Source organism: Sorghum bicolor, chromosome 9 (genome assembly GCF_000003195.3).
Source record: "Sorghum bicolor cultivar BTx623 chromosome 9, Sorghum_bicolor_NCBIv3, whole genome shotgun sequence".
Lineage (NCBI taxonomy): Eukaryota > Viridiplantae > Streptophyta > Magnoliopsida > Poales > Poaceae > Sorghum > Sorghum bicolor.
Window position 1 is genome coordinate 54,994,714 of NC_012878.2, and position 27,080 is coordinate 55,021,793.

Consider the following 27,080-nt stretch of genomic DNA (forward strand, 5'->3'; position numbering starts at 1 on the left):
ATGCATAATATGAAAATATATTCTATAATGAATCTAATGATACTAATTTGATACCATAAATTTTAGCATTTTCTTCTAAAAATTTGACTAAAGTTTAAAAATTTTAACTTATGACAACTCTACAAATTGATTCTTTTATGGACGGAGGGAGTAGTTGAGTGAGGTAGCTCTAGGCTCTAGCCATAGGTATAGTTGGCCATGCAGCCCGTGGTCCGTTGGCCCGGCCCGCGGCCCGACAACTACCGGGCACGGCACGGCACCGGGCCGTGCCTGGGCCGCCACCGTGGCCCGTGGCACGGCTCAGGCACGGTCCGATGGCCCGGTGCTTAATGACCCAGTAAAAAATATAGCTTTTTAATTCTAAAAAAAAAGAAAATGTAGGTCTGTTGGTCCATCCATCCATCCTAATTTGCATGTTAATAAATGTAGCCTGCTAATTCTAAACAAAAAAAGAAAAATATAGGCCTGCTACTGGCCTGGCACGACCTTGGCTCGGTGGCCCGCCGTGCCTTGGGCCATACCCCCGGCACGAGGTACGGTGATGGCACGGCCCGGCCGGCACGACGGCACGGCGCGGCCCGGGGCAGGCACGGCACGGCACGGCACGCCGGGCCAGGCCGGCACGGCCCGATGGCCATCTATAGCCATAGGCTACCCTTGCAAAGCACTACAGTCGGTTTTGATCTTGGTATGTTATGATATCTCCCTTTGTCTATATTTTTATTTGTTCTAAGTTAACCTATATTAAGGTTGACTATATTTATAAAAAATAATATATTTAACATTATATAAGCTTCATTAGAAATATGATTGAATGTTTTTTATAGCTTAATATCTCTTTGATGTGGTAGAAGTTAAGATATTTTTAATATTTTTAGTTAAATACATATGAGGTGGGTTAGTTAGGACAAGTAAAAATACGTTGTGGTCCAAATAAATTAATCTAGTCCATCTTGGGGTTGGGGGTTCACTCAACAGCATTGGTAGAAGAGACATTGAGGAACGGTGATTGTATCGTGTCGTTCCTGTTGCCAACCCTGTCCAACCGTTGTCGATCTCCTACTACTCTTTGGCGGACAGCGCATCCACCATAGCCGTGTTAGAATCACCGCCCCCCCAAAGTCCCTTCTACGGCAACCAGTGAATGGACTCTCCCCCCTCCCCCCCCCCCAACCCCAACACGTACAAAGTCTTCTTCCTTCAGGCTTCGTTTGGGAAACCTTGGATCGACAGGTATTAGCGGTGGATCCCGGCCTCCCATGGAAGGCAACCCACGTCGGGGTTTCACACATGTGGATGTACGAAACTGCATTTGGATGACGCAAAGTTGGAGAAAAACCCGCTTGATCCACGCCGATCCAAGGGAGAAAAAATTATCCTCACCCGACGCTGGAAAATCGCATCGCTTCGTTCTGGCGACTTGCGAGTCGTGAGCCTCGCGACCTACAACTCCGCCGCCGCTCCCGATTCGCCGCCAGGTCTGCCGACGAGGGCACCGCCACCGCTCACGCTTGAGGGTGGGATTGGGTGGAAGGAGGGGATCAACCCAATCCCCTCTTGGACGGTAACTCACGTGGAGTACGCCCCCTTTGTGCCAAACGAAGCCTCATAGTGACCTGCATATAATTCATGCGAGTGTGCGAACACACGCCACCCATCACGTGTTTGAGTTTGTGTAAATAAATTGTGATGTTACTTTTGAAATATCCTTCAGCTGCAAATCCACGTACGTCCTCTATTCTATGATAAATCTAATGATACTAAAAGGTACTATAAATCTTAGTATTTTTTTCTAGAAATTTGGTTAAAGATTAAAAATTTTGACTTAGAACAACTCTAAAAATTGATTCTTTTATGGACGGAGGAAGTAGTTGAGTGAGGTAGCTCTAGGCTCTAGCCATACGCTACCCTTGCAAAGCACTTCAGTCGGTTTTGATCTTGGTATGTTATGATATGCCCCTTTGTCTGTATTTTTATTTGTTCTAAGTTAATCTATATTAAGTTTGACTATATTTATAAAAAATAATATTTTTAACATTATATAAGCTTCATTAGAAATATGATTGAATGTTTTTATAGCTTAATTATCTTTTTTGATGTTGTAGAAGTTAATATATTTTTTATATTTTTAGTTAAATACATATGAGACCGGGTTAATTAGGACAAGTAAAAATACGTTGTGGTCCAAATAAATTAATATAATCCATCTTGGGGTTGGGGGTTCACTCAACAGCATTTGTAGAAGAGACACATTGAGGGACGGTAGTCGCATTGTGCCGTTCCTGTTGCCAACCCCGTCACGCGCCACCCATCATCACGCGTTTGAGTTTGTGTACATAAATTGTGATGTTACTTCTAAATATCCTTCAGCTGCAAATCCACGTACGTCCTCTATTTTTTGTCTCAATGTGGTCCAAATTTTGGAAGTTCGACTACATACAGCGCTTACGTTCAACAGTCACCAGCAAAACTGAACTTCAACAGTCAGTGTTGAGTGGAGGAAGTGTCTATTCTTATACATATCCTGTAATAAAGCAGCGAAGAAAGGCTAGACTAGATCGAGGTTTAAAAGTACTTTACTTTGCCTGAGGCTCTCTCTGTGCTAACAAAAGCACGAGCTACTATACATAGTGCACAGCTTCTACAAGCGTGACGAGAAGCTAGAGTGCCGAAACGTCTTTTCCCTCGGCGGCCGGCAGCAGCTGGAACTGGAAGAGGTGTTGGCTTCTCTCACGGGAACTGCATGCCGCCGTGGACCATCCCAGCCCGACGACCCGCCACCTCACTGTGTTGAGAAGCGTCAAGTCCATCACGAGAGGACAAGGACATGCGGCGTCGCACGGCGATATCTTGGCCCTTTTTAAAGTGCCGATCGTCGATCGACCAATAATGCCTCGCACCCCAGCTGTCCAAAGAGAGAGGATACGAGCTTGTGTCCCAGCGTACGTGAGCATCATATCGTGTGACAGATTATGTGTACTCCCTGAAGCTCCTTTCTTTCTTTCTTTCTTTCTTTCTTTCTTTCTTTCTTTCGTTCGATTCCCTATTCCCTAGGCTGCTTCTGAGTGGCAGCAGGACCTCTACTGTGTTGTACTTGAGTGCCTGCGGCACTGTGCAAACGTGAGCAGCTTGAATAGTTAGATGCCATATGCACTCTCACGTAACTTTGAGTCCTTTGACATGATCATTGTTTCAACATATACACTAGAAGTGCCTTGGAGCATGCCTACTTGTCTAAGAGACGTCAATAGAGAATTCTTATTGAGATTGATTGGGTTATCCTCGTTCCTGCAAAGAAGAATTTTCTTCGTCCCTGTCCCCACAGATATCGTGAAGGATTTTCGGGGGAGAGTGATTTCAGGTTTTTTTATCTTGTTTTGGTGTTTCTTTCGATCCTGGTTGAAGTGTTTAGACGAGTTGCTATTTTTTGTACTATAAAGCATTTTTTTATATTTTCCCTATCTAATAAAATTAACGGTAAAGTGGCTATAAAATAAGTTATTATAACTTATCGTAATGTTATAGTAAACCACTTAGTAAGAAGTTACTATAATTTTGTAAATTAATATAATAATTATCGTAACTCAAAGTGGCTACAAAATAAGTTATTTTTAGCCCGCTACAAAGTAATATATATATATATATATATATATACACACGCGTGTACATGTATATCCAGGCATTGCATTCTCATGGTTGTTAGCTGGGTACAGATCCACACACACACACACCGATACTGCATGGGCCGCGCGGTGGCATGCCGTGTGCTTTCTCGATGACTTCTGATCGATAAAAAAAACGGAGCCGTTTCATTCGCAAATGAGTGCACACCAGAATGCTTAAGCACATAAAGCTTCGGGTTGAAGTTCGTATAGCTTTCTTCTCCGGCTTTCTGGATCCGTTATACCTCTCTCCGGCGTGCCGGAAACCTCGTCCGTTTAATAACGTTTACGTTATATTACCGGCCTTTGACTTTTAGTGTCTTCCCCGGACGCAAATGCTGAAAAGCGGCCGCCGGCCGGGCAGACGACGAAATGCTCCCCCGTCTTCTCCGGGAAGAAGAACAGAGAGATAAGGACTGTGACGCTGGCGACCGGGGTTACGTTGCACGCGTGCTGGTCGCACGTCAAAGATGCCACTGCACTGCACGCCGGTGACACGGCGCCGTTCCCTTGCGGAGCACGTACTTTGGCACCCTTTCCCTGGTCCCTGCTGTGGGCTGCGTCCGCGCGAGCTCTGCTGTGGGCGCGCGCGCAGCCAGGCTCGATCGATCTGTGTTGGGTTCCCACTCCAGCGGCTGGCTGGCGCTTCCGAATCCCTGTCATGCCCTTTTTCCGTCGCCATCGGCGACACGCTGATATTTTTAATCTGGCAGCCGTGATTCGGCCGCGTACGCGCGCCGCCCGTTCATCAACACAAGTCGTCGTGTCGAACCTGACTCCCGCAGCTGCACGTGCACCTCCATCTGTTCCTTTTATACTACTTCGGGCCTGTTTGGTACAGCTCTTGTTGTGAGCTGTTTTTTTTTTTGCCAAACACTTATTTCTAAAACAGTTTTATGGATGAAGCTGTTTTTCTCCTCCTCTCACAAAAACATAAGTTGGATGAAGCTGAAAAAAGTAGCTTATTGCAGCTTTTCCTTCATTTCTCTCTCTCAACTATGCATGAAGTAGTTGGTGAAGCTATTTTGCCAAACACTTTTTCCAAAACAGTTTAGCTTCATCTAGAAAGTCACTCATGAAGCTATTTTCTAAAAAAACAGCTTTACTAATAAAGTTGAGCTGTGCCAAACAAGCCCTTCCTTCTTCATTCACGAATTATTTTCCATTTTGTCCCAAGAGGATAGATAGCTTTTTCACGCTCTCTTTCTAATCTTCGTACCAGAGTTTCTAGAGTCGATTCTCTACTGAATTCAGTAGAAGCTCGATCAAACAGTTTCTCAGAGAAGAGTGATTCTCTTAAATGAGCTAAGAGGCTAAAAGGTGAAAAAAGTATTTTCCCTAGTTCTATAAAGTGGTTCACAATCGTGATTCAGAGAATCAACTTTTATAGAGAATCAGAATCAGATAGAGCTCTACCAAACAGCTCCTAATCAATTCAATCATGGCAGGCTCTAGTCGGTGGTGGGTGTAACATTTTTCTAATTGGACGGGCACAGGATTGTACCTATGTCATTGACATAATTGATATAGAAGAAAGTGTATACACCCAAGGGAATGAAAGAGAAGCTATATTCTTGTGCTAAAAAAATTGCTAGATGTTTCTCCCCTGCTACAGATTAGCCCCGCTTCACTTTAACGATATTTAATTTATAATGGATGTCATTGAAGCTTCTTGATACCTAGAGACTCTGTCGTTTATTTTTCTTCCAAATTTACCAAGAGATAAGAAGAGTAAAACTTTTGATCGCTTTTCAAGGTGTGTCTTGCTCCGTTGTGATATTCTTCCATCATTCTTGCATTGTGGTGCCCAGATCCTCCTATTGTATTTGCAGTCCACAAGCATGTGGTATGTTTTCTCAGCAATTTGTCTACACATCGGGCAAGCTGGGCAATACGTCCAACCTCATCATACCAATTTATCCGAAGTCCAAACTCTATTTTGAATGAAGAGCGGGTAAAAAAACGTTTTGATGGCGTCTAGGTTTTTCAGATGGAGTAAATATGTTCATTTCCATGGTGGGATTTCTTGAAAAACAAAGGTGTATGAGCAATATGGCATAACAATCAAGACGCCCAAATTGGTAACATATGTTAAAAAATTGTCCATAAACTAGAATATGTCAAAACTAAATGCTCTATTTTACCAAACCAATCAGTCTGGTTTTGTCATAAAAGCATAGCCAAAAAAGAAACTAATCTCTACTGAGCTCTAGCTTAGACCAAATTTAGAGATATGTCTCTTGATGCATTAGATTTATATTTCACCTACATTTACAAACATGTACAAGTGTACAACCATATAATTGAATGAAAATCATTAAACAAAGTGAATTAAAACAAAGAAAGACATGCAATGCATTGATTCAGGAAAGTCAAATTCATCGCGGTATACCGTACATCTAGTTTGAAGTGCTCTAAGGAGTCAAATTTTTTTAACCACTTCTCCCAATTGACTAGTTTGATCTTTTTTCCTTCCAATGACAGGACGGTTCCCTCACAATTCCTATGGCTCATCACATGTTTGGGAGCCGGGGGTGATACCTAAGCGTCTAGAAGGCTTCACCTCTAAGAGTACAAATATTTCAGAAGTTGTTTGATGCGCCCAAAAGTGCTCAAGGTTTAGATCACTCTCTAGTGCTCTCTAACTTCAAACCTCAACCTGAATCGAGGTATGAAATGTTTGAAAAGTTATACATAAGTCCATAATCATGTTTCTATTATTGTGACATTGCTTATATAGGTATTGGTTTCTAGGAAAAGAAGGGGAGAGAGGAGAGGGGAGAGAGAGAGAGGAATAATGTTGGCCCTATTTGGTGTGGGTCCGTCATAACAAGTCATAACTTGAAGTTGGCGTATTACACTTTTGTGACATGTCTTTTTTGCGGACATCTCTAAGCATCTATTTGATTGGAAGGAAGAGAAAAATACAACCTATGATATGGTCCTAGAAAGTCTAGGCTTACCAAGAATGCATATCGAGAGGTGCAACCTACAACCCTTTGGAAATGAGTCTGCAAAGACCACTAACATTAGTGTTAATGTTATTACAAACAAACAATTTATGATCAGATGTAGCTGAGCACATAGAAACAAGTAGAACAAAGCAATGAAGTAAGAAACAAATTGGTGAACAAGCTCGCTTATGGAGAACACCACACAACCCATTGTCCACAAAGAGGCTGAGAAGTATAGTTACCTCTTCATGACATGATGCCTGATGGCTTGTTGAACATCATGATTTAAACTTGATCGTTGCTAGCCCATCATCTTGCAATCCTTCTTGATAGCAAAAGCTTAGGGCCTTGTGATGGTATCATCCCAACCAAATATGGAAGCCTTACACCAACTAGAGCGATAAAAGCCAAAGGGAAGACCGCTACATCAAAGATTATCTCATCACACAAAAGCAAGAACTAGGGAGCCAAACCGAAGCATAAGATCAATTGTGAAAAACTCAAGGGAGAAACAAAACTAACCAATGAAAGCACTCCCTCGTGGACAATCTCGATTACACCCTATTTTGATGGGGAAGCACAGTGAGTGGACACCACAAGCACAACATGTAGTTGACCATTAGAAGGGCCTCCTTGTTTGGGCATAGAAATATGGCAACAAACAACCTACTAGTTGTGTCAACGAATGGAAGCATCGACAATAAATCTACATAGAGCACAAGCTCATTGACAAATAGAGTTCTCACCTTTCACACACCAGAACAAGGCGTAGAAGCACCACAATTGCAATTGCTAGTTGGATCTTGGGTGTAGGAGACTCATTTGGTAAAGAAACCATAGCGAAAGAGGGAGTGGGGGACCATCAGGTGCAACGATGAGGCAATCCCCACCATCAGCCTCCCCAATAATGTCCAACGGTGAAACAAGAACCAACAACTAGAGGATAACATTTACATAGGCTGAAGGAGTGCTAGGATGGTTGTGGCATCCCATGTTTTGCATGCCAGCACACACTAGCGTCAACATGGTGTCTCACACTAGATGCGTTGGCGACACCAACATCTATATGAGACAAGGTCCTCTCAGATCTGGATCTGAGCCCACCAATAAAGACATGGCTATCCCACCTAGCAGCGATAAAATCAATGGCCGGAGTTGTGATGGCAACCAAGTTAAATAGAACTTGTGCTAGATCTGATAACAATAGAAGGGAGCTCCACACTAAAACTGACATCAATGATAGGGACCAGGGGCAAGGGCGGGGGTGTTGGGAAGGTTGGCAGCCAATGTTCTACATGCCAGCACAAACTGGCCTCAACATGTTGTCCCACACTAGATGCGTTGGCGACGACAACAACACTGTGCGACAAGCTGTTCTCAGATCTGGATCTGAGCCCAGCAATAAAGACATGGCTATCCCACCCCAGCAACAGTAAAATCAGTGACTTGAGTTGTGATGGAGACCCAAGTTAGACAGAACTTGTGCCAGATCTGATAGCAATAGAAGGGAGATCCACACCAAAAATGACATCAATGGTAGGGACCAGGGATAGAGGCCAGGGTCCTAGGAAGGTTTGTGGCATCCAATTCTGCATGTCAGCACACACCGGCCTCAACACGTTGTCCCACACTAGTGAGTTGGCGACGCAAACCGCACTGTGCGACAAGCTGCTCTCAAATCTAGATATGATCCTACCAATAAAGACATAGCTATCCCACCTAGCAGTGAGAAAATCAGAGATCAAAATTGTGATGGGGACCAAGTTAGATAAAACCTGTGCCAGATCTGGCAACAATAGAAGGAAGCTCCACACCAAAACCGACATCAATGGTAGGGACCAGGAACAGGGGTAGGGGCGTGGGGGAGGGAGGGAGGAGGAGGAGGAGGAGGAGGAAGAAGAAGAAGAAGAAGAAGAAGAAGAAGAAGAAGAAGAAGAAGAAGAAGAAGAAGAAGAAGAAGAAGAGGAGGAGGAGGAGGAGGGGGAGGAGGAGGAGGGGGAGGGGATCGAGCAAAGGAGGTGGTCGACAACGCTTGGGGAGAACCCTAGCCAGGTCACCCTAAGCATCAAAGGCCTCATCTACTCGCCATTGCCTATTTTTATAGGCTGCAAGTTAAGCCAAAGCATACGTCATTGTTGTGTCATGTCTCACGCCTAAACTTGCGTTCGGAGGTTGGCATGTGTAATGGAATTATCGCAAGTTAAGAAAGCATTTATAAAAATTAAAATAGGTCCATTTTGCATGAATATTCTTGATGCGTGGAAATTTAGAAAGCATATATTCAAATTAGACACCATATGAAAGCATTCAAGCAAAAAAATGTGAGAAATTGCTTCTTTTATGTTAAAAATGAAGAGGTAAATAAGATTAAATATTTTGTATCTTTGATAGTGGACCCTGAGTCACGTGAAAAAATTCATGACTCAAACTTTTCAAACTTTGATCATTAATAAATGCTAAAAATATTACTTTAGAAATTAAATGAAAACCATAGAAACAGAATTGCCTTGGAAAGTACCTTCACGATCATGTAAACTTATCTCTATGATCTGTCAATGGTAAAACTGACTCGTCACTACTCACTAGTGCTCCAAGATCGATCGAGTGCCTCCTTTCCAACCCAAAATCGAGTGGACACACATAATTAGAAGCATGAAGCGGCAGGGCACACACATAGGCAGAGGTGGACGGGGATTGGTAGCAAGCATTGCACAAACAGAAGCCACGCTAGCTCCTCGTCGTAGTGGTCTGTAGCTCTCCGTGCATCCTAGCCTAGCCGCGCTCACGCCCACAAAGATTCCCACCTCCAGCTCCATCGTGTAGCTCCTCCGATCCGTTGCCGAGATTTTCCATTTTCAAAATTAAAATTCCGTACATGTGGGTCCCACAAGAGAGTACCCTAAATGAAGGTGTAGAAAATCTACGCTCGTCTGGCTTTTGGTATAAGCAGCTTCTTCAATAACTAATCAACCTTTACGAGCAGTGTTAATAGCTGTCTAGAAAATGTTTTAAGCCGGAAGCAAAGGAGAGCCATGGCCATAACTCAAGCCAACAAGGCCATGGGTATCGTATAGCCAGCCTATATAGCTGTACCGCAAAAACTTTGCGAGTGCCTCCCTCCCTCCCTCCGGCTCCCTCCGATAAAAGCCCCAATCCCTCCATCCCACCTGCATATCACTCGCGTGCTCGCAAACAAGCGTCCGAGTTCGAGGCGTGGCGGCCCGTTTTTGCATGTTGCGTTTGCATGCCGTAGCGGCTCTGCTGCCGGTGTTCCTCCCCTTCCGAACCCTTGGCCACCACCTCTCGGCCGTCTCGTGATTCGAATCACTGCTCCCATTGCGAACGAGCCGCCACAGCTGTTGCCAGGCTCAAGGAGGGCTCGGGCTCCCACACGCGCCGGGGGCGATCGATCGATCGGAGAGGCGGCGACTCGGGATCGGGTGAGTCGTTGTTTCATCTTCCGCTTCGTCCGAAACCAACCCGCCGCCTCCCTGCGTGGCGTGATGGGCGGCCTGCCTGTTGTGTCCGCCTGTTGCCGCCTCGTCGTCGTCGCTCACCAAGCGCGTCCGCCTATGAATGCTGCAGGCCGGGGCACGGCGGGGAGTCGCGGCGGCGCATGAGCTCTGACGCCGCGGGGGGACAGCGCAGCATCAGCAACTCCACGAGGGGCGACGCGGCGGCGGCGATGCCAACCTCATCGCCCTTTGTCGTCGGCGACAGCAGCGGCGGCGCGGGCTCCCCGATCCGCGTCGACCGAATGGTCCGGGAGCACGGCCGCCGCTACGACATCTTCGCGTCGGACGCGATGGATACCGACGGCGCCGAGCCGGCGTCGGCTTCCGCGGGGCCCTTCGCCGTGGATGGGGTCCAGTCGCCTGGCCGTGTGTCACCCGCCAACATGGAGGATGCCGGCGGCGCGGCCGCTGGGCACGCCGCGCGACCGCCGCTCGCCGGCTCCCGCAGCGGTTTCCGCCGCCTCGGCCTCCGTGGCATGAAGCAGCGCCTCCTCGTCGTGGCCAACCGCCTCCCTGTTTCCGCCAACCGCCGCGGCGAGGACCACTGGTCGCTTGAGATCAGCGCCGGCGGCCTCGTGAGCGCCCTGCTTGGTAATTCCGAAATTTAATCTCCTCCCAAATGCGATGTGGCCTGGACCTGTAGATGCATGCAACGGAATTCTGCGCTGACAGCTAGTACCTTAGTTCATATGATTTTTTTTTTCTGATTCTGAAGGGGTGAAGGACGTCGACGCGAAATGGATTGGCTGGGCGGGCGTCAACGTTCCAGACGAGGTTGGCCAGCGAGCCCTCACCAAAGCTCTTGCCGAGAAGGTTTGGTTGCAGTTCCATGTCGTCTGGGTCAATAGAACAGTGACCTTTTGTTATCACTCTGATAATCTAGACATTTTTTTTGGGTGGATTGCTTGAACTTGGCAGAGATGCATACCAGTGTTCCTGGATGAGGAGATTGTGCACCAGTACTACAATGGGTATTGCAACAACATCCTGTGGCCGCTGTTCCACTACCTAGGACTACCACAGGAGGACAGGCTGGCAACAACGAGGAACTTTGAGTCACAGTTCGACGCGTACAAGCGTGCTAACCAGATGTTTGCTGATGTCGTGTACCAGCACTACCAGGAGGGGGATGTAATCTGGTGCCATGACTACCACCTCATGTTCCTGCCCAAGTGCCTCAAGGACCATGACATCAATATGAAAGTCGGTTGGTTCCTGCACACGCCATTCCCATCATCAGAGATTTACCGAACACTGCCATCCCGCTTGGAGCTGCTTCGCTCGGTGCTGTGTGCTGATTTAGTCGGGTAAGCATACCTATGGATTTTCTGTCGGCTGTCCTGTTGAATTTGATTGTCAAAGAAGTTTAACTGGGTATCCTTTTTATTCTTGATTTACTTAAAGTACCTTTATGACTTTGATTCTGCTTTTTGTGCATGCAAATCTCAGCTCCCAACGTCCGAAAAAAACAGTGTAATTGGGTCTTTTCCTTGTCCACTATAAAGTTACTCTCTGATCAGTGTATAGTTAATTGATTTTTTGAGGGGTTCAGACAGCCAAAGTGCTAGTATATTTATAACCTCCCAACAAAGTTTTAGAATATGAAATCTGGTGAAAATGAAGGTTCTAATTTGACAGCATGAAAAGCTTGACAGTTTACTCACTGTATAACAGAGGAAGCGGTACTATAGTTTGTGATGATTTTGTTTTGTTTCTGTGACATATTGCTATCACGGTAGGAATGTATTGGATCCACAATTTTGGTGATGTTTTTTTAAAAAATTTTGAACTGATTCTGACCTATGCATGAAGTTTGGTTTAGATTCAAAATCCTAAATGTATTTAGTAACTTTTAGTTTTCTGTAAATTTCCAAGAAATTTATTCAAGAAGGACCAAGATAAAAAAAATACAGGCCAATGTGTCATATGATATGAAATTATCAGTTTTATGTCTGTGAGTTATTTGATGGTGCTCTTATTATTTTTCTTCAGATTTCATACTTACGACTATGCGAGGCATTTTGTGAGTGCTTGCACTAGAATACTTGGACTTGAGGGTACCCCTGAGGGTGTGGAAGATCAAGGAAGACTAACCAGGGTTGCAGCGGTAAAAATCAAAACTGATGTTTTTGTGAGCCATATGTTGTACACGTACTTAAAGTGTATTGTAACCTTATTTCCATTCCCTTGATAATTCCTTATGCACATTTCTTTGTCATGTTGATTATTTATGAGTTATCCAAAATGTATGTGCGAAATGAGTGAATGATTCTTTTCATTCACTTGGCTGAAATCTTCAGTTTCCTATTGGGATAGACTCTGATCGTTTCAAGCGAGCATTGGAGCTTCCAGCAGTAAAAAGGCACATCAGTGAATTGACACAACGTTTTGCTGGTCGAAAGGTATGAAAACACTCGCCTTTTACTTACTCTAGGACAAACTTAAAATCATTTTTATAAGAAATCAGATATGAAAACAAGATCATCTATTGGCATATCTGATTTTCTTATCAGTTGCTACCTTTTCTTAAACCTTCCATCACTATTTTTTTACCTCCCCCCCCCCCCCCCCCCCCCTCCCCTCTTCATGTACGTTGTTGTTACCTCTGTAACTCCTTTAACTTTGATTTTTTTTGCTGGCACTGAATATATTGTTGTTCCTTAATATAGTTTTGTGTTCTTTGCTAATGTGGTAGGTAATGCTTGGTGTTGATCGACTTGACATGATTAAGGGAATTCCACAAAAGATTTTGGCCTTTGAAAAGTTTCTTGAGGAAAACCCAGACTGGAACGACAAAGTTGTTCTACTGCAGATTGCTGTGCCAACAAGAACTGACGTCCCTGAGTGTATGAGCGCTTTCTGTGTTCTCCCCTTCATTTGCTAATACTTAATGCAAGTCTGCAAGCATGTGTGCAGCATAGAAGGTTCAGAAATATGATTTGCTTGCTTGCATGAGTTCTTAATTTACAGCTTGACATCTTCTATATGAATTCCCTTTTCAAGTCAGCTGCACTGAAATTATATTATTATTATCATTATCATAGGAGGCTTTATTTGGGTATTTATTACATTTTGTTTCGGCTGCACATCCATGTTTACACCTGAATAATGAGACAGATAATCCTACTGCACGCTTTATTTTGTAAAGAGCTTACTCAACTTTCACATACTGAATCGTAAGCTCTAATGATTCAGTTATGCAGACATTAGAGTTCTGAAAGATTCTATATGCTTAAAATGTTTGACTCTTGGGGATGCTGTGTTGTCCTCAGCAAGGGGGGTTTCAGCGACTTACATAGGGCTATTGCGCTAGATTAGTGGTCAAATTACATTGTGTTACATGCACAATGATATATTTCCTTTATTAGATGAAAGGTGAGTTTGGTCCTAGAGTATCTGCAATTTCTACTATATTTGTCTCAAAAAAACACGTCCACAATATTACATTTTTATTAGCTTCCACAGAAACCTTTGTGGAAATCCAAGACAAATGTGACCAGAGGGAGCACTTTGTATGATAAGCGCCAAAAAAAAACATATTAGATTTATGTTAATGAATGTTTCTATAATTGTGTTTCATGCATACCTGGTCAAATTTTTAGGTGCTCTACAACTTAACGAACCCACATATTTGTTTGTGGTTGAAATAAGTCTTATTAGTAATCAGTAATCACTTTTGCTAGGTTTGCCATGTATCCCATAGCACCACTTCTTTTTAAAATGGGTTTAATGCTCTTATGAGAACCTTTGCTTTGGGAGAAATTTAAACATATTGTTTTACGATTGATTTTTGCTGGTTTTGTACCATACTGCCATTTATCTGTTCTGCAAGTTCAACATGATTGTTTTTTATCACTGAATAACTAGTCACTATGATCTGCAGATCAAAAGCTAACAAGCCAAGTGCATGAAATTGTTGGGCGCATAAACGGTCGATTCGGAACGTTGACTGCTGTCCCTATTCATCATCTGGTAGTTTTCACACTTTAAATTGCTACCTCCATATCTGTCTTAGGACCTAATTTTTCTTAAGCATTATACCACATCTGCTTCTGAGAAGGCAGTACCCGTTTTTAAGGTTCTAATTTTGAAGAACTGATATTATCTGATTTGCTGTTCTATGTATTACAAATAAGTATCAATGTTTTAACTCCTTGCATAAAAACTTCAATGCATTTTCTTTACAAGAATCTGAAACAATGTTTTCCTTGCAGGACCGATCTCTTGATTTCCATGCTTTGTGTGCTCTTTATGCAGTCACTGGTAATCATTAAAATTCTATTTATATTTTTTTTTTAAATAAAAAATCTATTTATACTGACATTTGGGCAGATGCTTTTTCTTCAACTTCAGTATACCCGATTTACACCAGGTTTTAATGGATTTTGTTTATGCCTACGTTAATTTTCACTGTTTTTGTTCAGATGTTGCTCTTGTAACATCACTGAGAGATGGGATGAACCTTGTGAGCTATGAGTATGTTGCATGCCAAGGGTCTAAGAAAGGAGTTTTGATACTTAGTGAGGTACCTGACCGATTGTGCATGCATTTTTTTTGGGTGGGTGGGGTGGGGGTTAGTTTTATTTATTTATTTATTCTATTCTATTCTATTCTATTCCTGCAATTTCAGTTTGCTGGGGCAGCACAATCACTTGGAGCTGGCGCCATTCTAGTAAACCCTTGGAATATTACAGAAGTTGCAGACTCAATACGGCACGCTTTGACGATGCCATCCGATGAGAGAGAGAAACGGCACAGGCACAACTATGCTCATGTCACAACTCACACGGCTCAAGATTGGGCTGAAACTTTTGTATTGTGAGTTTCTCATTTCCAGTTGCCAAGTTTGTCATTCGGTGGACCAAGTCCCTTCCGTTATAAATTTGTTACCACTCAATTTTTCGGATGATTATCCTTTTCTTTTTCATGTAGTGAGCTAAATGACACGGTTGCTGAAGCACTACTGAGGACAAGACAAGTTCCTCCTGGACTTCCTAGTCAAACGGCAATCCAGCAATATTTGCGCTCTAAAAATCGTCTGCTCATATTGGTAATACTATATTTCTTATTTCATACTTGATAGTTGTGGATTTTTTTTTCACCATGTTAACTGTCGTTCTATTTGAAAATGGCTCAGTTGTATCTGGTAGCAACTTTATTCTCTGTAGAGTCACTTTGAACAATTACATCTTTTGCTCTTATGCAGCTACTGTCTTCACTCTGGTTGTTGCCTTACATTTTCTGGTAGACTAGATCATCATGACACATTTGTGTTACATTCAAGTCTCCAGTGATTTTTTACATTGATATAGGAATCCAGTAAAATTTTCACTTTCGAATTTCCATAAGAAGGCTTTCAGGACCCTTGCACTTTCAACTACTTTATGAGTCACATTCGCTGTTATTTGACAGTAACAACTTCAACAATTCCTGTTATTTGTACATGACTGGATGTAGGGTTTCAATTCAACATTGACTGAACCAGTCGAATCCTCTGGGAGAAGGGGTGGTGACCAAATCAAGGAAATGGAACTCAAGTTGCATCCTGACTTAAAGGGTCCTCTGAGAGCCCTCTGTGAAGATGAGCGCACTACAGTTATTGTTCTTAGTGGCAGTGACAGGAGTGTTCTTGATGAAGTAATACTCAGAGCAGACCTGTCTGTTATTTTGATTTGATCGATTGACCTTTATATTTTCCATTAGAACTAACATATCTCTCCATGTGTACAGAATTTCGGAGAATTTAAAATGTGGTTGGCAGCAGAGCATGGGATGTTTTTACGCCCGACTTATGGAGAATGGATGACAACAATGCCTGAGCATCTGAACATGGATTGGGTTGACAGCGTAAAGGTGCGTCTGTATCATGAATAATAATGTTATGTTGCATCAAATTAATATGAAGCTTCTGATATCATTCTTTTTTCTCCAGCATGTTTTTGAATACTTTACAGAAAGAACCCCAAGATCCCATTTCGAACATCGTGAAACATCATTTGTGTGGAACTACAAGTATGCTGGTAAGTGTTGATCTTCCAAGCATTCTTTTTAAAGAAGGTCTGTGCAGTAACATTTTATTTCCACTTTCTATTTCAAAGATGTTGAATTTGGAAGGCTACAAGCAAGAGATATGCTGCAGCACTTGTGGACAGGTCCGATCTCAAATGCAGCTGTTGATGTTGTTCAAGGGAGTCGGTCAGTTGAAGTTCGGTCTGTTGGAGTTACAAAGGTCAGTGGTGCTGTAAGATGGTTCATGATGATATATGGTTTTCTCCATGTTAGCCTTGTTGAGGTTTTACAGATCATTTGTCTCCTTTCTATAGGGTGCTGCAATTGATCGCATTTTAGGGGAGATAGTTCACAGCGAAAACATGGTTACTCCAATTGACTATGTCCTGTGTATAGGGCATTTCCTTGGGAAGGTAATTTTCCAATGCTTCACGCTGTTGCTCTGATCTGGTTTTATTTAGGATAAAGAAACTGAATGAAGAAATGAAAGGGTTTTCAAAATGCATTTGTTTTTAATGCTAGGCAGAAGGATGTGGACTTATTAGAAAATTCAGTATTCGTGGTTTACCTTTTATGTGAAAATCTTGTATATAAAACTCTTTCCCTTATTTGAAAGGTAGAGCTCTTGACATTTACAATCAAATAAAAACTTTTTATATGAAAATTGAAATATGCATGGATCAAAGTCAAACTGTCAAAGTGAAGGTGGGAACTGTGTCTTTCCTCTCGTTTACTTGCTCAACTATGGTAAAATTGTAAGTACCCTGTTACCCTCATTTACAAATCATTGTTAGGATAGTTACGTCTTAAGAAGAACCATCAATTGTTCATATAAAACATTAAGTTTGATACTGTTACGCTAATGAAAATACTGTCACTAATGCAAGCATCCTCGTCAATCTTCTAATCCAACAATACAAGATGAGTCTAGTAGTCAGAATTAATGAATAGACTGAGTCTCTATGGAATATCCTTCCAAGCAAAGTTGCTGACAGTTTGGATATGCATGCAGATGGCAGTTCTGCAAAATTGAGCTTTCTCTATGGATTCCACATATTTCCATCTTTTTAAGTTCATACTCTAGAAATTCTTATTTAAGTTTGATACTGATGATTCTTGATTTATGATTTCTGTGCCTATTCTTTTCGACTTTGGTTCGTTTGCTAACATCTGCTTCCTCGTGTTTCAGGATGAGGATATCTATGTCTTTTTTGATCCCGAGTACCCTTCTGAATCCAAAATAAAACCAGAGGGTGGCTCAGCTTCACTTGACCGGAGGCCCAACGGAAGGCCACCATCGAACGGCAGGAGCAACTCCAGGAACCCACAGTCCAGGACACAGAAGGCGCAGCAGGCTCAGGCTGCATCCGAGAGGTCATCCTCTTCAAGCCACAGCAGCGCAAGCAGCAACCATGACTGGCGCGAAGGGTCCTCGGTCCTTGATCTCAAGGGCGAGAACTACTTCTCCTGCGCCGTTGGAAGGAAACGGTCCAACGCCCGCTACCTGCTGAGTTCGTCAGAGGAGGTTGTCTCCTTCCTCAAGGAGCTGGCAACAGCAACAGCTGGCTTCCAATCCAGCTGTGCTGATTACATGTTCCTGGATAGGCAGTAAGTAGATTGGTGGAGAGCCTCCGGGCTTTACCAGAGAAGCACCTTGGCAAGAAAAAAAAATATATTCATTCCTCATTTGCGCGACAGAGTTACACCCGTAGCTAGCCAGCGTGCTGTACAATCCTGTACAAAATTTATGCTCCTGATGATAAAACTGCGAGAGGGGAGCAAATGGGAAAAGGATAAAGGAGTTTAGAGAGTTCGGTTGCTTCTGGTATGATATACAATCGTTCTCCGGCTTTTGATTTCTCATTGCGAATTTTTTAGATCACGAATTTGAGCTGGTTTGCTACAGTTCTTCTGAAATACGCCAGCGCCTGCCACGTCTCTTTTTCTTTTGTCTTACCAACTTATTATAGTTATTAGAGATTGAAATCTTGTCTGGATGCATGCTTAGAGGAGGTGAGGTTGAAAGGAGGTTTGGAGCAACGTGAGGCTGGACAGGGATTGCAGGCCCTGACGGAATCAACTTGTACAGGATCGGAGAAAGCAACCAATATACTAATGCAGCTCGTGCAAGCAATGTGCCATCTCAATCATGGGAGCTCCTGCTTGGATTGGGGTGGCTTGATCCGTGGGGCTCCTCTCCAATCCCAACCGCATTCCTGCATTACTTGGTCAGACAAGCCACGGGCCTTCATGATTACATATTCATTTCAGCAATGCAGTTTTGGCATTTCTTATGCGCTCGCTTGCGTCACTTGATCATCTCACCCAACTCCTCCAGTCGAGCTCATCCCCTTGAAACTGGGTATTATTTTTTTATAAGTATTACATTACAATAAAACGATTCTTGCAAACAAAGAACTCTCCAGGTCCAAATTCCCAGTGGTACGGTACCTCAACGAATCCCTCGAAAAATCGCCTGAATTTTTTCAGTGACGCCAGCTGACATTTCTGAATCAGCATAAACTGCACATATACTTAAGTCGAAAACTCACGTTAACAACCATCGTCACATGATTTGCCAGTTTGCAAGCGCGGATATTAAACTGGGCAGAAATAATGAAATGGAGCGAAGAGTGTCCCGTACGTCACGTCAGGCCCGGGCGGGCAGCCACAGGCCCAGAGCAGCCTCACCGTCCGACGCGGGTTCTCTTGCAGACATAAAATGCTCCGGCTACTCGCGTAGCAAGATTCCCCAGCTGCTGCCGAGGCGGATGGAGGAGGAGGAGTTCCAAGAAGCCGACGTCCTGTGGCCGTCGCCATGGCCTGACACGCCACCGCCGTCGCCGGAGGAGGAAGAAGAGGGGAGCTACGACTACGACCTGCCGGCGGCGGCTCCCGAGCTGCTGTACGAGTACGATGCCGCCGTCGTCGCCTTCTCGTGCGAACCGTTCAGCGAACCAGACGCCTCGTGGAGCTCGAGCTCCACGTCGTTGAGCGCCCAGCTGCTGTCGTCTGACTGGTCCGACGGCGGCGGCTTCTTCCTCTCTGGCGCTTCCACCGTTTCTGCCGCCGGGCTCGAGCTCGACGCGACGGAAGAGTTCCTGGAGGCGGACGTGCTGTGGCCGGACACCGCCGACGACGCGGCGGGGTTTTTGTGGCGTCCTCGTCGTCGTTCCCGTCGTATAGAGGAGGCCGCCGCGTCGGCTGCGGCCGCTGTTTTCTGCGGTAAACGTGAAGGGTGCACTGGGCCTTTGGTGGCGTCGTCTCCGATCGATATCCCCATGGCCACCAGAGGTGCCGCCGCCGCGCGTCGCCGTCGGCCGTGACGGCGCATCGTCGTCGTTGGTAGCACGCGTTGAGAGCGCGTCGATCAGTGCGCTCGTTCTCCGCCGCGATGATTTTGCTTGCGGGTAATAGTAGCTTTCGCTCGTTTTTCGATGTCGCTGTGTATAGGAAATGTTTGGAGAGGTGCCGGGATCGGGATCGGAGTGCAGCAAGAATTCCTCTTCTTTTTTGGGCGTGGCGACCAAGATTTTATTGTCCTAGTAGTTCTTTTTTTTAGAAGGTGTCTGAGCACACGTACGTGTTTCGTTAAGAACGGAGTACTATACTACTATTAGTTCCTTCTGCATTTTATTTTGGAATAAAATACAGACTAGTAGGGTATTGAAGTTTTGAGTGAATAGCGATCTTGAGCGAAATGTAACTCAGATCTCTTAGAAGAACCGAAGAACCTACATATATATACAAGAAAAAAAAATGTATGATGTTTCTTGTGTTCCGTCCTTTGGTGATCTGGATGCAGGCAAGAACATGCATGATGCAATGGGCGGTTGGCGCATGCATCCGCTTGCAGTATACTGTATATCAATATAATGCATTATCCAAGAGAATCTTAGAGAGTCAAAGTATCTCAAGTTTGACTAAAATTATATGATAAGATAATAACATTTATTATACCAACTAAGTATCATTAGAATATTTATTTATTATATCTATTTGACATCATAAATCTTTGTAATTCTCTCTATTGTTTTGATCAAACATGAGATACTTTGACTCTCTAAGGCCAGTCTCAGTGGAGAGTTTCATGGCGTTGTTTTCAAAACTGCCATGTCATATGAAATAAAATGAAACTTGGATAAAACACTCACTCTCAATGGAGAGTTTCATTTCATAGTTTCATAGACATTTAATTCCAAGACTCATAGAGAGTTGGTAATCGTGTCAAGAGAGTTTCATCATTTCTTCTCTCTTCTTAAATACACTATCATGTCATCAAAACAGCCTATGTGGCAACCTATTTAATGCAAATGAAACTCACATGAAACTCTCATTGAGAGTGGCCTAAGATTTTCGGAATGTCTTATAGTTTGGAATATAGGGAGTACAATTGAGCTTTGCTCATTTATATTCAATTATACCAATACATATCCAAAAACTATAATAAATGCTCTCAATTTTAACTAAATACTTCCTCCATCCCAAATTATAAGGTGTTTGACTTATTTTACCCTAAGTTTGACCGCTCGTCTTATTCAAAAAAAATTGTGCAAATGTAGTCAAATTTAAGTCATTCTTGAAAAAATTTTATTAATAAACCAAGCCACGATAAAAAGAAGTGGTATTTTGCACAATTTTTTTGAATAAGACGAATGGTTAAACTTGGTGTCAAAAAAGTTAAACGTCTTATAACTTAAGATGGATTGAGTATATACTAGAGATTGCTAATATGTGTGATGATTAATAAGTACCGTTAGGATAGTTATTAAATATATATTTTTTATAATATATTTATTTAGAGATACAAATATTACTTATATTTTTCTATAAATTTAGTGAAAGTTTGACTAGCATAAAAATCTAGACGGCAATTATAGAGAAAGTAAGTACGACTATCTTTGTCAATAAAAGAATACAATTAGGATATTTGTGTTTATTAAAATAGTTTAAGTTTGACCAAATTTAGAATAATGTATTCACATTTATGTCTCCAAATCAGTTTACTACGAAACTATATTCAATAACTAATATAGTGTATTTATTTTGTATCATAAATATTAATATATTTTTTTTGTAAAACTTTGATTAAACTAGAAATTATATTATTTATCGAAACACGAGATTGTATCTTTTTATGGACTGAGGGGGTATCTAATAGTGATTACTCCCTTTGGTAGGGATTCAAGTGCTCCTGCTCCCATACTATTGCGACACTGTAGCAGGAGCACTCGAAGCCACAAAAACTAGTTTCACCAGCTCTATGAGAGGGAGAGAAAGGAGAGAGAAAAATAGATTCCATAAACAGTAGTGGTGCTACAATAGAATTATTAATTAAAACCAGAGCACTTGAATCCCTACCAAAGCGCCCAAGTCCTCCAAATTGTACGATGTTACAGTACGTGCTGGGTAGAGAATTGAGAAACGACAGATGGACAGAGAAATCCGTTCTTCTAATTCCGTAGAGCAAAATCTTTAGTCGTATGAAGATTTTCTCTCGCGGTGCCGACAAAGTTAAACTTGCATTATGCGTTCAAAAAAAACACGAGAATTTATATCGTCGAAGTTAAACTCTTAACAAGGAGAGAGAGAAAAAAAACGGAGACCAAAGGAAGAGAAGAACCACGTGCGTACGTACATGTCGTGGTCAAGTAGGAAACCGAGTAGAGTTTGGACATGCTTAGATATTGACCTCCTCACGGGTATAGTCTCTCTATTTTTGGTTATCTAAAGTCAACCTTCCAAAATGCTTTACGTGTTTCATTCAATGTTTGTTATAATAAGTGATACTAGAAAATTAGTTCATTGAAAACATAATTTGTATACATTTTAAATAGATATATAAAAGTGTTACCATATTAAGCCATTTCCAAACATTTTCAGTTGATTTCGCTAAAAGTCTTGAAGTGTGAACACAGGATTTTTAATTTGAATTAGGCTTTGTGTATATATATATATATATATATATAGTCACATAATCTACCTAAAGTAGGAGCTATCGTATTAAATCATCTCTGTAATGTTTCAATCGATTTCACTCAGGTTCTAAAGTGTGAATGAGATCTTCTTAGTTTTAGGATTCGGCTTTCAACTTATGCTAAAAAAATTAAAGTATGAAAATTTAAATATTTTTTAAATATCGTTAAGCACTAAAACTTTAATACAGAGCATATCTATGTCCGATTTCATCTAAAATATTGAAGCTTCAAATGTGTATTTTGCCTCCCCCAAGACAATCTCGAGTAAAAACACCATCTACTATAAAAATTTAGATCTCATAAAGCTCTAGAATTTTATACCAATTTTGTCTGCATCCAACTTTGTTTGAAAAATGTTATAAAATTATTTGTTTGGCAACTAGTTGCAAGGGTGGTTGACCAGTCAATCAGACCAACTTGAAAGTCAATTTCTAATGGCTTAGTCAACTACTCTTAGAAATTACTATTTTTTAGAGATGGTTGCTTTATGTCAACATCCTCTAAATTAGGAAGATTTTTAGAGGTCTTTACAATACATTAAACATTTTAAACATTTATAGAGCAAAAATCTCTTAAGAAATAGAAGATGATGGTTAAAGTCTTAAAAAATAGAAGGCGATTGTTAAAACTATTTGTGTAGTAGTACTCGTCAATGCCATGTCACCTAAAACAACCTAAGTTGTTCCTTAAAAGACCATCTAAATAAATTAATTAGGCGAAGGTTGGAACTTAGATTTTGTAACTGAAAATTTTTGAACATCTTTTATAACCCTCAACCAATATATTTAAGGTTTATTTGGATCTATTAATTAGTGCTTATCGTTAGCAGCTAAAATTAGTAGTACTTGTGGACCAAACAAATATGCTAATAATAGACCAACTAACTACTCCATATCAGTTAGAGCAACTCTAAGAGCCTCTTTGTATCATTCATAATCAATAGCAACAAAGTTTTTTTTTAAAAAATATAGTCCAACAACTTTTTTTTAATTAGATCCCCAAATATATAGTCATACTGTATTCCAAATTTCTCACTAGCAAAAATGGAAAAGAGGGCTGATTCTCTATAGTATGCACAAGATATAGAGAAATTGCTATTGGAGGGTGGAAATATATAGTGCAATTATTATTCAATTGACTCTCTAGATGATGGTTTATTAGAGAGCGAGTTTAAAAGAAACTCTTAGGTATGCTCTTCACTATTAGTTTTAATTACTGGCAATTTTGGAGCGATGATAGGTGGCCTATTAGCAACATATTATTCTGAGATAAATTCAAACAATTCCTACTAATAATATGCTTTTTAAGCTAGCTAAATATTAGCACTAATGGATCCGAACAGGACAATTACTCCATCAGCCTTGCCATAGCCTACTCCAGCAGGTCAGTCACGGCTAAACCTCAGCTACGTACATATTTTCAAAACGGATCAGCCACACAAGCATTTGGTATCACCGTATCTGAATGCAAAGCGAATAATCCAAAGTGCACCGTGCCCGTGGTAGTAAATTTGTGTGCTCGGCCATTTTCAATGGATCCCCGGCCGTGAACTTGTGTACTGGGGTCTGGGTTCTGGGTTCTGTGTGCAAGTCAAGTGTGCTCTTCCCTCAAGTACCCCGCATGCACAGGCACACACAGCGGCACATGTTGACACGGCATCTCCTCCAGCTCTCCGCTACGTGCACCCGGAAACCCGGGAAATCGAAAAGGTTCGGCTACTAGCTAGCTAACATCGCGGCCGTCAAAAAGTCGAAACAGCCAGCGTTGCAGCGGTTGCCGGCCGGCGTGCCGGCGTAAAGCCCCAAAATCCTTACACCGTTACACGAGCTACGACGCCGACGACACCGCGTGAAATGAAATAAAACCGCAGGGCAGGCGCACGACGGCACGAGGCGGAAGCGAGCACGTACCGGCGCGCCGCCAACCGGCCCGGCCATGCAGGCACGCACGCACGCACGGGTGTCGCCATTGTTACTCCCCGGTGTGCTCACTGTCACGTCATGTCATTAAGCGGTTATTATCCTTCACCTTCCTTCCATTTCCTTGCTTGGCCTACATATACGCGCACGTCGCTGCGTGCAGTTTGATCGATTGATCTATATATATTTCGTCAGCAAGACAGCAACCATCCTCGGTCAGCAGAGATGTGCTTAGCTCCGGCGGCGGCGACTATGGCGGAGGCAGCAGCCGACGTGCTATGTCCGCCGGGCCACCACCACAGCAGCCCGGGCGACGACCAGCGGCAGCAGCCGCACGGCTGGCCTGGCAGGAAGCCCTGCCGCCCCCGCGTGGACGACGACGACGCTGCTGCGTTCGGAGGCAGCAGTAAAGTCCGTCGACCGGCGGGCTCCTCCTCCTCGTCGTCGTCGGCGCCGGTGGCCATCGTCATCCCCGTAGCCGCAGTGAAGAGGCGGCCATCCTCCTCCTCATGGGCGGCGGAGGAGGACTACTACGGCGACGACGGTGAGGCGGCGGCGTTTGTGCCGCCGCACGTAGCTCTGGCGGCGAGGTGGCGGCTGTCGGAGGGGAGGGCGGCCTCGTCCATGTGCGAGGGGCGCGGCCGCACGCTCAAGGGCCGCGACCTCCAGTCCGTGCGCAACGCCGTGCTCCGCATGACCGGGTTCATCGAGACCGCCTGATGCATCCTCTCCTGCTGCGTGCAATGCAATCAGGACGACGATGATCCGTAGCTAATAAGCTTTTGATTTTTAGCCGAGCCGAGCAGTTTTGCATTTCAGTTAATTTTCAAATCGACTGTGTAATATAGGAGTAGTTTCCAAATTCGCAGAATGAGGGTTAGTTTGCATTTTTTTTTTAAAAGATGGAGTTTATTTGTAAATTTCCAATTAAATATGCTGCTGCGTCAGCGTGAGTTCGTGTGGGCATGATGGATCTAGAACGATGGACATTCAGTTCAGCGAATTGGACGGGGTTGGATGTAGACGTTCTTGTCGCGTTTGGACGTTTGGGACGTACGGGTTCGCGTCGATCGACCCGCAAGTGTGCCCGTTTTTACTACTCTGCGACAGCGACGGCACCGAACAGTCCAAGCTAGGAGCGTCCGCATCCGACTGAAGGAAAAGTTACGCGTTTCGAATGGCGGGCAAAACAACAAACTACTCCAGTGACAGTGATGATGAGCATTTGTATTTGGCCGGTAGGAGTATTTCGTTCCCTTGAGTAGTACTAGTGCAAAACTCCCTGCAGGATGCCAAGAAGTCGTGCTCGTATGCGCAGGTTCTGTATTATACGAGCGACATAGCACAAGTTCCGTGTTCCCGCGGAGATCGTATTACATACCTAATAATTAATGTGTATAGGTCGCCGTAGCTTTCGAAGACGGCCGGCGAGAGTATTTCTTGTCAAGCCTTGTTAGTTGAGGAGGTGAAAAATTTTAATGTATTATAATATTTTTTTATTTGGTAATTATTGTCTAACTATGGATTAATAAGGCTAAAAAGATTCTCTTATAAATTATAAGCAAACTATACAATTAATTATTTTTTATCTATAATGTTTCATATATATATACCAAAAGATTTGATGTGACGAAAAATCTTAAATTTCACATAAGATAATTTCTAGATGTTAGAGAGACGTGCAAAAGTAGAAAGCTGGATGACGCACGTACGCCCTGGATCAGCATTTCATTTCGCTTTCAGCGCTAGGTAGAGCATGTGTTCAGCTAGTCTGAATTTCTTATGGTGAAATCTATTCATCTGGATTTAAATTCTTTTTTTTTTGAGAGATCTGGAGGGGTCGAGACCCCTACAGCAAATTTATTGAAAGCAAAAGAAGTTTAAGTACAGAGAGAGTAAAGGAAAGAAATGAAAAACTCGGGGAACAGAGAAAGAAACGAAAAAAAGTAAACTGAAACAAGCTATGTTAAAATTTGAATCCATGCTTGGAAGTTTTCGTGAAGCCTGTCCTTTACTCTGTGCAGCAGCAAGAGCATTTCTTTCTGAAAACTGAGTTTGACTGCAGGTATAGAAGGTTGAACTCCTTCAAAAATCAATTTGTTTCTTGCAGTCCATATTGACCAACACATCAAGATTGTTGTGGCCATGAAGAATTGTGACTGCATCTGATCCTTGATCTGAGTAGATGCTTCAGGAAACATTGTGCTTATTGGAGCCTCAATCTGAATGATCGGCCAACATTGGCTTGCAAAGGGGCATTGGAGGAAAAGATGCTGACAGGTTTCCTCCACACTATTGACACAAAACACACAGTCAAAGGAATCCAGCTCCATTCTTTTCCTCCTTAGTATGTTTCTAGTGCCTAGCCTGTCACTGCATAGTAGCCAAAAAAAATACCTTGTGCTTGGGTTGACATTGTGACTTCCACAACCATTTGTATGCTTCATGTACCTGTTGGTGTCCCATCATAACCTTGTAAGCTTTGGCTGATCTGAATTGGTCACCCCAGCTGTACTTCCATATATCATGGTCTTGTGTTTGAGTCCTATCTTGTAACATTGGTGTTAGTTGTTGTAGCTGATTAAAAGCTTGTGCTGACAGAGGTAGATGAAATAGTTGAGTATAATCAGTACTGCTTATCACTTTTTTTGCTGAAATTTGCTGATCCTTTGCATAGGAGAATAGTTCTGGCATTGCCAGGTTTAATTCTTGGCCATTCCACTTATCTTTCCAAAACAGTATTGTCTCCCCATTCTTCAGATTAGGAGCTGTTATCTCCTTAAACTGCTGTAGGAGTTTCAAATTATCTCTCCACCAAAATGATCCTTTCCTGGTATGGTTTGGCAGTTTCCCATTCTTGTAGTATTTTTCCCAAATCATTTGTACCCATGGCACATCACTTTTGTTGAAGAATTTGTCTAAGTTTTTTAACAGGAGGGCTTTGTTCTGTTCCTCTATGTTTATTATTCCTAGTCCACCCTCTGCCTTAGATTTGCAGGTCAGCTTCCATGCTGCCTTTGGTGGCTTCCTTGCATTTGCCTCA

General features: G+C 42.9%; 2 protein-coding genes and 1 long non-coding RNA gene across 3 annotated transcripts; 2 read left to right on the forward strand and 1 right to left on the reverse strand.

The window, feature by feature from the left end:
- LOC110430568 lies at positions 4,818-8,467 on the reverse strand. The gene is made up of 3 exons (XR_002447916.1): positions 7,363-8,467; positions 7,139-7,177; positions 4,818-7,038 (listed from the first exon to the last, which is right to left on the reverse strand). It is a non-coding gene; the product is annotated as an uncharacterized LOC110430568 (long non-coding RNA).
- LOC8082983 (alpha,alpha-trehalose-phosphate synthase [UDP-forming] 1) lies at positions 9,668-17,978 on the forward strand. Its single transcript, XM_021447682.1, has 18 exons — positions 9,668-10,056; positions 10,202-10,722; positions 10,847-10,944; positions 11,050-11,438; positions 12,124-12,238; positions 12,432-12,533; positions 12,827-12,977; positions 14,015-14,103; positions 14,346-14,394; positions 14,556-14,656; positions 14,762-14,949; positions 15,064-15,181; positions 15,589-15,768; positions 15,862-15,984; positions 16,064-16,151; positions 16,230-16,360; positions 16,455-16,553; positions 17,330-17,978. Exons 2-18 carry the CDS (start codon positions 10,233-10,235, stop codon positions 17,750-17,752), a joined length of 2,934 nt encoding a protein of 977 aa, XP_021303357.1. The 5' UTR covers positions 9,668-10,056; positions 10,202-10,232; the 3' UTR covers positions 17,753-17,978.
- Positions 23,869-25,035, forward strand: LOC8082984. The gene is made up of 2 exons (XM_002440042.2): positions 23,869-24,131; positions 24,233-25,035. Exon 2 carries the CDS (start codon positions 24,263-24,265, stop codon positions 24,755-24,757), a length of 495 nt encoding a protein of 164 aa, XP_002440087.2. The 5' UTR covers positions 23,869-24,131; positions 24,233-24,262; the 3' UTR covers positions 24,758-25,035.

Coding starts and splice junctions, on each gene's coding strand:
- LOC8082983 (XM_021447682.1), top strand. CDS start 10,233: ATGAGCTCTGACGCCGCGGGGGGACAGCGCAGCATCAGCAACTCCACG. Junction 10,723..10,846: donor CCTCGTGAGCGCCCTGCTTG/GTAATTCCGAAA, acceptor CTGATTCTGAAG/GGGTGAAGGACGTCGACGCG. Junction 15,769..15,861: donor ACAGGAGTGTTCTTGATGAA/GTAATACTCAGA, acceptor CCATGTGTACAG/AATTTCGGAGAATTTAAAAT.
- LOC8082984 (XM_002440042.2), top strand. CDS start 24,263: ATGTGCTTAGCTCCGGCGGCGGCGACTATGGCGGAGGCAGCAGCCGAC.